Source organism: Agelaius tricolor, unplaced genomic scaffold (genome assembly GCF_023055355.1).
Source record: "Agelaius tricolor isolate 1412-34295 unplaced genomic scaffold, bAgeTri1.0.p SCAF_12, whole genome shotgun sequence".
Classification (NCBI taxonomy): domain Eukaryota; kingdom Metazoa; phylum Chordata; class Aves; order Passeriformes; family Icteridae; genus Agelaius; species Agelaius tricolor.
In genome coordinates, this window is record NW_027269272.1 from 22,386,567 (window position 1) to 22,398,798 (window position 12,232).

The 12,232-nt window shown below is 43.9% G+C and overlaps 1 protein-coding gene across 8 annotated transcripts in view; it reads left to right on the forward strand.

Annotated features, from left to right (window-relative positions):
- The first annotated feature begins 15 nt into the window (after positions 1 to 15).
- Positions 16 to 12,232, forward strand: part of PHC3 (polyhomeotic homolog 3) — a 32,022-nt gene continuing 19,805 nt past the window's right edge. For 2 of the 8 annotated variants that reach the window (XR_011680863.1, XM_071438085.1), the window contains exons 1-7: positions 16 to 145; positions 5,629 to 5,779; positions 6,514 to 6,672; positions 8,047 to 8,124; positions 9,638 to 9,796; positions 10,365 to 10,463; positions 11,593 to 11,824. Coding sequence is in view for 7 of the 8 variants with exons in the window: in XM_071438085.1 (XP_071294186.1) it covers positions 57 to 145; positions 5,629 to 5,779; positions 6,514 to 6,672; positions 8,047 to 8,124; positions 9,638 to 9,796; positions 10,365 to 10,463; positions 11,593 to 11,824 (967 nt within the window). In the remaining variant the exon portion in view is untranslated. Of the gene's footprint in view, positions 146 to 2,718; positions 2,861 to 5,628; positions 5,780 to 6,513; positions 6,673 to 8,046; positions 8,125 to 9,637; positions 9,797 to 10,364; positions 10,464 to 11,592; positions 11,825 to 12,232 lie in introns of those variants that run through there. The other 6 variants (XM_071438086.1, XM_071438089.1, XM_071438087.1 and 3 more) reach the window with 6 other exon arrangements.

The window sequence follows — 12,232 nt, forward strand, 5'->3', positions numbered from 1 at the left end:
GCTTCGCCGCCCCGGGATGCGGCTGTCAGTCCCGTGCGTGTCCCCCTGCGCTCAACATGGGCTCTCTCCGACGGGACTCCACACCTGTGGAGCGGGATGCTCCACGCCGCAACGGAGGGGGGGCAGCGGCGGCGGTGGCACCCAGGTAACCGGCAGCCCCGTAGCGGAGCCGCCGCAGCGGCCGCTCCCGGTCAGGCGAGTAAGAGGGCGCACGCAGGTCCCTCCGCTCCCGCCGCCGCGTCCGGAACCGGGGCAACACCGCGGTGTGTGTCACTCCCCCACCCACAGTTGGTACGGCCCAGCGCGAAGCATGGCGGGGCTGCGGGCGGCCGCGGCGCCGGCGCGGCGGGAGCGGAGCGGGATGCGGGCTGTGCGGTGCCTCAGCCGCGGGGGGCTGCCGTGATAGGGAGCCAAGGAGGAAAACTTGTTCTACCCAAGTAGCGATGGGGCTGGTCCCCAGCAGCGTGGGCAGCAGGGGATTCTCCACCTCATACTGAGCACCTACAGTGCTGGTCCTGCTCTGCGGTCTGCTCCATCCACAAAAGAATGTGCTGCTGCTGGAGCGAGTCCAGAGGAGGCAAAGGAGAGGGTCCAAGAATCGGAGCTCCTCTGCTCTGGAGACAGGCTGAGAGGTTGTTCAGCCCAGAGACAGCAAGGCTCCAGGGAAACCTTAGAGCCCCCTCCAGTGCCTAAAGTTGTCTCCAAGAGAGCCGGCGAGGGACTTGGGCAAGGACATGGAGTGACAGAACAAGAAAGAATGGCTTTAAATTTAAAGAGAGAATTGTTAGATTAGATATTAGGAAGAAATTATTCCCTATGATGATCATGATGGTGATGATGAGGCCCTGACACACATTACCCAGAGAAGCTGTGGCTGCCCCATCCCTTGAAGCACCCAGACTCACCAGGTTGGACGGGGCTTGGGCAGTGGAAGGCGCCCCTGCCTGTGGCAGGGGGTTGGAAGTGGATGGCATCTGGGGCCCTTCCAGGCCCAGCCATTCTGGAACTGCCCTTGTTCTGAGGCTGAAAGAACCAGAGATGCCCATTGTGGTTGTTCTTAGGAAGCAGATGCTGTCCACCCAAGGACCAGGCTCTGCATCTGAGCTGTTAAGATAAAACCAAACCCATCCCAGCATTAGGAAAAACAGCACCAGACACATCCAACTATGCACCTTGGCTATCTGTTCACACCATGACTCCTCCACTGTTGTGGTTGTTGCCAAGCCAATTTGGGAGGCGACAGAAAATTCAGGATTTTAACACAAATCCATGGCAAAGGCAGAACACTGCCCTTTAGCAGCCAGCACAGAGCTGAGGGGCAAGAGGAGCTGTTCAGAGGCAATGGCAATGCCTTCCTTACAAAGACTGCTGACCAAAGTGTTTTCTGTGGGAATTCTGGAGACTTCCTGCAATGTCCACAAGACAATGTGTTAATTTCAGGCAAAGCTTTAATTCCCTTTTATCTAATGGCTGAGATGTTTTTAAAGAAAGTAACATGAAGGATGTGTTTCAACTAGGGGTGAAGCAGGATGGTTAACAAAAGGTACTTTATTAAAGCTGCAAATCATAAGCCACCTTATCACTGCAAGCAATCCTAGAGGATTTCCAAGAGTAATTCAAAATGGGTCATCATTCTCCCCACACTTTTATTTTTAACCTATGAAAAGTCTCATTTTCTCCTGCTGAATTATGTCATATTTTATAGAAAGAAGGCATCCTCATTATACCTGTTGTCACTACTTGTCACAGGCATCTCACCTGTGCTCAGTGCAACTGTTTCACCTGTCAATAGTTTAAGCTCATCTCTAATGCCTTGGCAGGTATTTGAGTTTTGTTAGACAGTGCTGAGTCTCTTTTCTTTGCAAAGAACTTAGCTATCTCAACTAGCTGTTAGGTATCTGTCAATTTTCCCCCTCCTTTCTTAGAACCAAAGAATCATTTAGGCTGGAAAAGACCTCCAAGATCACGGAGTTCCAACTTTTGATCAATCCCACCTTGTCAACCAGAACAGAGTCCTGAATGTCATGTCCAGTTGTTCCTTGAACACTTTCAGGGATGGGGACTCCACCACTTCTCTGTGTAGACTCCATCAAATGGGCTTCCATTCCAAATGGAATTCCTAAAGTCCATTCTGGGATCCCCCAGTGTGGCCTCCACAGCCCTGACCCTTCCATGGGGATCCCACTGCTGGCTTCTGTGGTGATGGCCTAAGAAACATCAGGATCATCAGGTGCAACTTTTAACCCTCCACAGAACATCTCCAAGAGCCACACCATGTGCATAAATGCATTGTCCAGACACTTCTTGAACTCTCTCAGGCATGGCCGGCAAGGAGGATTTAGCCTGAAGGCACCTCCCAAGTCATCCAAATACAGACTTTCTGTACTTACAGTAAAGACTTGTAGGTGTGTATGTGTCAGGTGCTAAAACAAGGCATGATGCAAGAGAGACCAGAGGTATTTAACTCATATTCACACAATGCCATGAGCTGTTGAGTGGCAGGAAGGATGGAAGCAAAGCCTCAGAAAGGAAAGAGATGCTCACACCGTGATTAGGATGGATGCACTGCTAACAGTGTCTGAGCAACAGCTGCTAAGCGTAGGAGGCACTTGAAAGAGGCTCCCTGTTTTGTTACGCAGGGAAGTCGATAGGTTATTTGGGCTGAAAACACCGCACTTTTCAATTCCCCGTCTCCGCCGCGGGTATCCCTCAGCCCCGGCCCCTCACGGGCGCCGCCAACATGGCGGCGGGTCCCGTCACGTGCGCGGCGGCGGCCGCGCCCCGCGCGCGCGCGGCACCTCCCCCGTGAGGGAGGCGAGAAAATGGCGGCGGCGGCGGCGCCTTGAGCGGCGCGTCCCAGGCGAGTGTCCCGGCGGGGCGCGCGGAGCGCGGGCAGCGACAGCCGCGGGGCCCCGGCCGGGCCGCGGGGGCGGGGAACCTGCGCCCTGACCGCGCCCCGGCGCCGGGCCGGGCCGGCCCCTCCCGCCCGCCTGCCTTTGCTCTCCTGAGGGGGCGGTGGCGGGGCCGGGCTGGGTGAGGCGGGGGCTGAGGGTGGGTCAGCCCGGCCTGGGCGGGGGGCGGCCGGCCAGGGGGCACCGGGGCCTCTCAGCGCGGGGCCGCTGCTCCGCGTGCCGTGGGGTGTATTCCCACAGAGCAAACCTTCGTTATTATTATTATTTTATTATTATTTCGGAGCTGTCTGTCAAATACCGGAATACATGTAGGGGTTAGGCTTGGTGGAAATTTTTATTTAATTTGGGTTTTTTGTGGTTTGTTCTCTTGGAGTTGCAGGGAGAGGTTGTGAATTGAAAAAAAAAAAAAAAGAATAAACCATGTGGTGTGGATGGTTGTGGTTGTGGATGTGGGTTGTCAACGGGGTTTGTTATTACCATGGCATTTACTGAAACTTTCCAAAACATGAGTAATGACATTCGTGTGTCCACTATGAGGGTAGTTTGTTAATTGGTATAGGACAGCAGGTATTTTTTTTACTTCAGGTGGTGTTTTGACCCAGAAAAATATAAAGAAACAAAACTTTGGACTATCTACCTTATGCACAATGTAACTTGAAGTTATGTGGTGTCTTGTACTGTTACTGCTTGAATAAATACACATTTTCAATAGAGTTTTCTGTTGTGCTTTGTATTTTGGGCTCACTTAAATGTGTAGTGGTTGTTTCAAGTTAGTGTGTTTTCTTAAACTTACTTTGCATTATGAAGATTGTTTTGAGTTAACGTTGCTCAGGGAGCATCATTGCAAGGTCTTCATCATTAAATAAAATTAATTTTCTTACAACTTAGCATCTGATGCCTGCGCAAGGTGAGGTGTCAGAGGAGAGATGGAGCTGCTGAGCAAAAACTTAGGAGCTCCTTACTATACATCCTTTTTTCATTGTACATCCTTTGTGAGAAAAACCTGAGCAATGACAATACTATTTTTTAAATAATTTTGAGCAAAAGGATTAACAGCTCTCATGGAGTGAACTTGTGATGGAATAGTTATAAGTGGGATATGTTACATATCTTGCTTATAAGACACCAAAAACATGGCTGAGAATGAAGGAAATGAGACATCTAATGTTGTTTTAAGCTAATTTAACTGGTTGTATAACTCTGCAAAAACTAGCTAGACTAGTTGTAGGTGTAAGTATTTTGAGGTGCTTTTAATGTCCACTGAAGGAGACAGGATTTTTTTTAATATACTTTTCATTATGTGAAATTAATGTAAAGTGGTTTTAGAAATGATGCCGTGTTTATTGCAGTTGGAGTGGGAACCCAAGTGTGTTAACTTGTGCCCTGATGTAGGTGCACGAGTGGCATCAGTAATGCACAACAGACCTGCATTTTTAACAACAAATCCTATTTTTTCTTCAGTTCTAATAGCAGGCATCTCTGTGTTTAAAGCATCCTTGATTGCCACAAATTTTCTTTCATGGCAAAGTCCATGCGAGTGTCCAATACAAGGGTTGGCAAGAGGTGTTTAGTTGGCCGTGTGTGTGTCACAGTTTAGTTGTTGCAGGTCCCCAGGAGCTGCAGCATCATGTGCAGCCCTCTGCTTGCAGAGCAGTTGTGTTTTGGGAGGTGAGGGTGGCAGCCTGGCAGTGTCCTGTTCTGCTTCCAGCTGTGTGAGTTGAAGCTCCTGATTATATTCCCATTTGATGCAGCGTCCAATGGGCGGTTTGTTAAGAACTTGTCAAAGCTGCTTTTTTTCTAGGACATTGCAGCTTTCTCTTGATTATTTCTCTGAGCCTCTCTTTATGGTAAGAAGGAAACATCTTCTCAACCCTCCTCCCTTTTTTTGGCATCCCTGGGAAAGCAATAAACAGCTACTATGTGATTTCCTGTTAATCGTAATACAAAGACTGAAAAAGAAACTGCAGTAAACACCCCCATAACATACATTGAGGTTTGTGATTCATTTCAGTTATAAAGATGACATTTTGTGCTCTGCAACAGAGGGAAGCTGCATAAGGCTGGGGAGGATCATTTGAGGTGCTTAAATAGGTAGTTTCTTCCTTGGTTCTTGCCGTATTGTGTGAGGTATTGCTGTTAAAAGGATTTTTTCCTGTATCCTTTCCCTCTCTCCCCAGACACAGCATTTCAGTTGTGATTTTTGCCAAGAGCAGGTTTTGCTCAGTGTCCAGGGTCAGTCAGCATATTCATTCCTGGGCTGTGGGGGTGAGGGAGGTGCTACTTGTCCTGTGCAGCTGGCTGGAAATCTTGGATGAATTCCTAAATTGGTTCTTTATTGCTACTTTTGATGGATCTTAGATTATAACTACATCTCTTGAGGTTGCATCAAGTAATAGCAAATGCTACAAACTAAGATTAGTTATTAAGAAATTCTTTACTATAGGATTGGTGAGGCCCTATGGAGGTTGTGGCTGCCTCATCTCTGCAAGTGTTCAAGGCCAGGTTGGATAGGGATTGAAGCAATCTGGTGTGTTGAAAGGTGACCCTGCCGTGGCAGAGGGTGGGACAAAATGGTCTTTAAGGTCCCTCCAACCCAAACCACTCTGTGATTCTGTGACACTTGCCTTTGGAAATAGTCCTCTCAGGAAAACATTTTTTTGCATTAAAATCAGCACGTTGTGGCCTTGCTTGTGAACCAGTTCTGTGTGACTCCCAGCAGGCTGGACAAACGCTGCACAGCTATGGAGAATGAAGCCAACACAACGACGTGTTCCGCACCCACCACGAGCGTCACCACCACCTCCACCTCGCGCACGCCGCTGCCGCAGATCTCCGTCTACAGCGGCTCTGACAGACATGCTGTCCAGGTACTGGGCCTGGGGCTGCCTCCCTGTCCTGCACAGAGCTCTGAGCACTGTGGGCACTTCACAGGGTTAACTTGTCATTCCTTATTGCTGTTGTCCTTCTCCATAGCTGGCTTGCTGGTTTTCAGGAGATGTTTACTGGAGGGCCTCAGACCACTTAGGGATAGTTCAGGGTAGGCCTGTCTCCCAAATAGGGAAGGGGAAATGCTGTGATAGAAAGTTGAGTTTGTTCACCATTTGCTGAGGGGCAGATTATTAACATAAACCTTTGCAAAATAAAGCTGTTTGTTTGACTGACTTTGATTAGAGGGATCCAAGGTATTTGTGTGGGTATGTCCCGCTTGGGATCCAGCCCCTTCTTGCTGTTCTTTAAATTAGGTCTCCTTGAACTCTGTACAGTCCATTCTGTTGTGTTTGATAATTGGGTTTCTCACACACTACTCTGATCTCTTAAATAGCAGAACATGATGTAGGATGTGTTGACAAGCAGCTGAGAGGCTGAGATGATGTGTTGGGGATGATGCTGTATTGTCAGGCTGTCCTTGAGAATGTGAATATGTTGATGTTGACAATATTCTGTGACTTGGTCAAGAACAGTGAGGGAGCAAGATCACTATGACCTAATTGATGTGAAAAAATTTATTTGGCTTTATTTCCTTGTAAGGATTAAGTTAAATATCATGTCAGCATGGTGAGTGCTTTGTAATTGTAATTAATTACCTACTGATTCATCACAGGTTATTCAGCAGGCCTTGCATCGTCCTCCTAGCTCAGCTGCTCAGTACCTCCAGCAGATGTATGCAGCCCAGCAGCAGCATCTAATGCTGCAGACTGCTGCTCTGCAGCAGCAGCACTTAAGCAGTACCCAATTTCAGAGTCTGGCAACTGTTCCACAGGTGAGAGTGAAGATTGCTGAAAAAGAATCATGAATTGTCTAGAGCAGGGCTACAGTCATTGTCAAACGTTATAACAGCTTAAGTGCCTGAGCTTAATGCCTCGTGATAATTCACTGTTATATTTTAATGATGTTGTTATTTTAAATTGTATCATCCTCCAAACTGTTTGGAGGATTTTGTCCAGCGGTATAGATGCTCCAGTAGGCAACCATTCCATGCTTTATTGCATACATTATAATGCATCATGTAAATCATCAAGCAGTAATAAAATAAATATTAAAAATAGACTACTTCAATCTTCATCCCATGATTTTCTCTAAAAGTTGGTGGGGGAAGCAATGAATGGCATTATATCTTAGTGAAATGAAAAATAATGAACATCTGGCATCTTAGTGTGTTTTGCCTCGCATCTGGCTGCATTATAAGTAATGGCAAAATTAAATTTTAACCCTGAGTGTGAAAATGTAGGAGGTAAATGACATTACATATCTGAAACCCAGCTTTTAACATTAGTGATCACTGGAGGAGACCCATTTTGAATTAAATCAGTGGCAAGATTTCCTTTGACTCAGTTTGCCTTGGATTGAGAGTATGATCTTGCAGAGAGGTGGTTGTTAATGATTTTACACAGGGAAATGCTAAATGGAGTTATGGACCTCAGGGATATGGCTGTTTGCTGTCAGAGCTGGACTGACTCATTTTTGCTCCTGGCTTTTTCTTCTATACCTTTTTCATTCGATTGTGGTAATATGTTGATTTGTGTTTTTTTGTTGTGATGGATTTCTATGTGGATATACAGTTACTGAGACAGAGCAAAGAAAATCAGGTCATGAAAGGCTGAGAAGTTTTGGTTCTGTTCATACAGAAACCTAAATCACTGTCCCTGTTATTCATCTGAAGGGCTGGAATAGCATCCTGTGACAGACACTTGATGTGCATACATAAGTTACCATTCCAGAATATGAGGCTGTTCTGTACAGCATTTATATATTTTTAGAAGATTCTAATCACAATAAAATTATGACATGAGTTCTAGATATTGCATTTTAAGTTCTGAGCACCACAGGTAGTGAAGTGATCACTTAGCTCCATCATTAGCAGTTTGGCAGACTTTATCTCTGATCATTTTTCTTCAGGTCTTGATCTGAAAGAATTACATGTCTGAAATTTGGTAGGACTTCAAGGAACTTAGCACCTTGCAGGTAGCATTCCATAGTGCAGAGTGCACTCTATTTCCACTGAGTAAAGCATCTTACTGTTAACTCACAGAAAGGTAAGGGTAGAGAGGGCTGTTTCTGATGGTTTATGCAATAAAATGAACATCACTTAAGCACTTTCTGATTTCACTGTTTGACACATATTCTTGCTATTTAGGCAAGCCTGTCAGGTGGGAGGCAATGTACTTCCCCCACTGGGAGTGTCACTCAGCAGTCGAGCATGTCGCAGACCTCGGTACGTAACTGCACCAAGCCCTCCCTCCATTCCCAACCCTGCTTGGTTGTTCTATGGCTACAGGGAAAACCAGAAAATATGAATAGCATTTCAGTTTGTATTGTTAAAATTAATGCTACAGACACAGTGAGCAGGATGATGACTCTGTAGTAAGTGCTGGGTGCTGTGTGTGATTGTTGGTGGCCAGTGTTGGCTTCCCAAGTCCCAGACCCCTCTTGATGCTCTGAGGGGCAGCTGCTCACTCCAGAAGCACCAGTGGCTGTACAAACTCCTGCAGAAATCACTCCCTGAGCTCTCATCTCTTACATGATTTCTTACTGGATTTTCTACGTTAGTTTCTTTATTCAGGGCACTACTGTAGGTGAAAATCATAACTATGTATCAGGGATTAAATAGTAGTAAATCTAAAGAATCCAAGTCATTGCTCACATATGTTTATGATACTGATTAAATGTTTATAGTATTCATTCTTTTATTGATTATCATCTTTTATCATTCATCTTTTTTGCAGTTTCACTTCCCATGTTCTAGGCATGTGCTCAGGTTTCAGTTGTGAGCAGTTCTGTGTTCAGTTCATGCTGTATTTCTTTAAGTGCCATTGTCAGACACGCACAGTATCTTCTGTACAGTTTTACAGCTGTCTGAAGTAGGATTTTTTTAGTCCTACAGACATCCTGCTTATTAATCACACCCTCAAGCTGTTCATGACTCCAGTGCATAGCTTCAGTGATTTAACTGTGTATTTTTTTAAGCTCTCATAGCTTGGCTTGGCTTACAGTTGTTAAAAGTAAAACCATTTATTCATTGAATTTTGGAGGTAAATTCTATTAAGATGTCTGATGTTAAACTAACAAACTAATTGGGCTGGGGTTTTTCAAGGAAATCTTTTAAGTAAGTGATGAAAAAGAGCTGGGCACTTAACTCTGTTAGACTGGTTAGAGAAAAAGAGAAAAAGCAAAGACACAACAGCTTCTTTTTTTAAGAAGATGCTAAAGAGTGGTTCTTGAGCATTTAATAGGAAATTGGAGAAGGTTTTAGTCCTCAGTCATTTTTCAGTGTGCATATGTGAAATGAGGATTGAAAGTCCATAAGTGGTGGCACAAAGTGTCCTGATTAGGTTGTATAATAGAAGATACCAGTCCAGGCAGTTAATATAAACACTTTAAGATCTTAAATATTGAAGTTCAGGTGTTTTTTCTTAAAATATTGAAATCTCATTCTACATATTCAGTAAATGTGTATTTCTATGAGACGTATTTTTCAGATTTCATATCATTGTTTATACTTGTAACTGCTTATTATTATTTACTGCAAAGTGGTTGCTTGCAGTTTAAGAATAAAAACATACAAGCTTGCCAGAATCCAATTTTGTGATGATTAGCTCAATATATTTTTGATATCTTCACAGTTCAGAGACTCCAACTGCCCCTGCCATTTTTGTCAAGGGCTTTCTGGCTTTAGCCCTTAGGGTGATGGAATTTCCATGACAGAAGCAATATTTTTGTTTCCTTAGATTAACCTCTCCACCTCTCCTACACCTGCACAGATAATAAGCCGTTCTCAGACCTCCAACACCACCAGCAGCAGCATCACCCAACAGACGATGTTGCTGGGCAGCACCTCTCCCACCCTGAGTGCCAGCCAGGCTCAAATGTATCTCCGAGCTCAGATGGTAAGTTTTGATTACAATTCTTGCAAAGTTTGCCTTTGATCTGTCCCTGTTGGAAGATCTAAGCTCTCTTTCTTAAGTATAGTAGATATTGGGCTGCTCTTTTGTCTTTTATTTTTCCAGTAATTTGTAGTATTGAAGGGAAAGTCCACTTATGTGCTTGTATGAAAGTTCATAGATGTGTTTATTTATCTCAAAGATTTTCTCAACATGCAGAACAAATATATTTTATATATATTATTATATATAATTATTATATTATATAAAATATTTATTGTATTATAACAAATATAAATTATATAAATTATATATATTATATTATAACAAATATTATATATATTATATTATATTCTCTTTTGTTTTCTTTGTTTCTATTCTCTATTATTTTCTTGGTTTACTAAAATTACCATGATAAATAGTTCTTTAAATGAATTAATCTAAAAGTAAAAAAGTCAATCTTAGAAGCTGTACATCAGTATGTGGAAGTATGTATCTCTTTAAGATATAGCATTTCTTTCACAGCTTTTTAACATTTCAGTCTGTTAATGAGTATTTTTTTCTTGCTTAACAGCTTATTTTTACTCCTGCGACCACTGTGGCTGCTGTCCAGTCTGACATTCCTGTTGTCTCCTCATCCTCCTCATCTTCCTGTCAGTCTGCAGCTACTCAGGTGAGCTTGTCTAAACTTATTAAAGGTCTGCCCCGTCAAGTGGGACAAAACTGAAAAGTAAGGAAAGGTTGTGCTTTAGTTTTTCTTGCTTTACTTTCACCCCAGACCAGAGAGCAGATGAGCTGCTGGGGTGGCTCTGCCAAACTCCAGCTGAGTGACCTTACCTTGGAAGGTGTGCTGAAGGATTTGTCCTCACTGGGGCAGGATGGCTGTAAATGCCTCCTGAATGCCAGTGAGGAAGCAGGCACTGTTGTCTTGGGTTTGAATGTGCCCTGTGGTGACACACAGAGCAGTGAGAAGTGAAATGTAAACTGGCTGTTCATTACACAGGTACTAACTGTTGAGTGCAGCAGGGATTATGTAATCAAAATAGGGAATAGTGATAATAATTAGTCCTCTTTTTTTTGTAAAAGATGATGTAAATTAGTGCTACAAGGGTAGGCATTACCCTTGAAAATGAAATTTTAGCTCAGCACATAGCATTGGAGATCTGGGATCGTTATGTGCAGAATCTGGGTGTGGTAACAGCCTTCAGTGAAAATGATCCCTGACTGATAATACATTTCAAAAAGCAAACCTTTTGTTTCATGTTACATTGGAGGTTTCTTGATGAGAAGGGAGGTTAATATTGGTTAATTTGGAGGTTAATACAGAAACAAAGGTCTCAGTTTTGTTAGCACACAGATAGCAGAGAAGACTCTGGTCCCACTGACCACCAAAGGCTCTGGTTTATGGTGGTGTCTGGAAGCTCACTCACAAACCACTGCACTTCTGCAGTGTCTGTAAAAATAAATTTGCCTTTGCTTAAGATGTCTTGTGTTACTTACTTTGAAGGCACAATAAAAGAGAAAAATGAAAGTTTTAATTCAAATTAATTAACAATTTCCATTTCTTTTAAAAATCCAAAAGGGAAAAAAGACTTCTGTATTTATCACTGAAGTAATAAAGATCGCTATCCTCTAAATTTTATGGCTTTAAAGATACTTTGATATGCAGATTTTTAGCTTCTTGTAATCACATAGGATGAGAAGCATTACAGAATGTAATTTTTTTTTGGGCTGGTTTTGCCTGATAATTATCACAGCTATTTATAGAGTTTGGGTCTTTTCACGTTGTGCTCGTTTCCCAGGTTCAGAACTTGACGGTGCGCAGTCAGAAGCTGGGTGTGTTGTCAAGTTCACAGAATGGCCCACCAAAGAGCAGCAGCCAAAGCCAGTCGCTGTGCCCCAGTAAGGCTGCCAGCAGCTCCAAGGGCAGCTCAGATGCCTCAGAGAGCAACAGGAAAGGGGAGAGCCCCGCCCCAGAGTGCCGCAGCACGCCCGTCACACGGACATCCAGCATCCACCACCTCATTGCACCAGGTGGGATCAGTGTGGAGCTGTGGGAAACCATGGTTCTGTCAGAGTTCAGTGTTCTCTGACCGTGTCATTGCAGATATTCCACATGAACAGAGTGCAAATTTTATTAGTAAATTCACTTATTTGTTGGTATTGGATGTTGCACAGGATTTTGATTAGGCAGAAGCAGGAATGTTCTTAAATCACAATAGAAGCACAATATAGCAACTGCAATACCCTGTTGAGTCACAGCACAGACATGATTCTCATTCTTGGTCTCTCTCTGTACGTTTATTGTCAGGACATGCCATCCCATCTCTGGGCAGCAAAATGTGGGCTGAAACCACCTCAAGCCTCTTGCTCCCATCTAAATCCATTTTATTAGTGGTTTGTTTCTTTTTTCTGTGTTGTCTGTGTCATAAGAATGTTCTT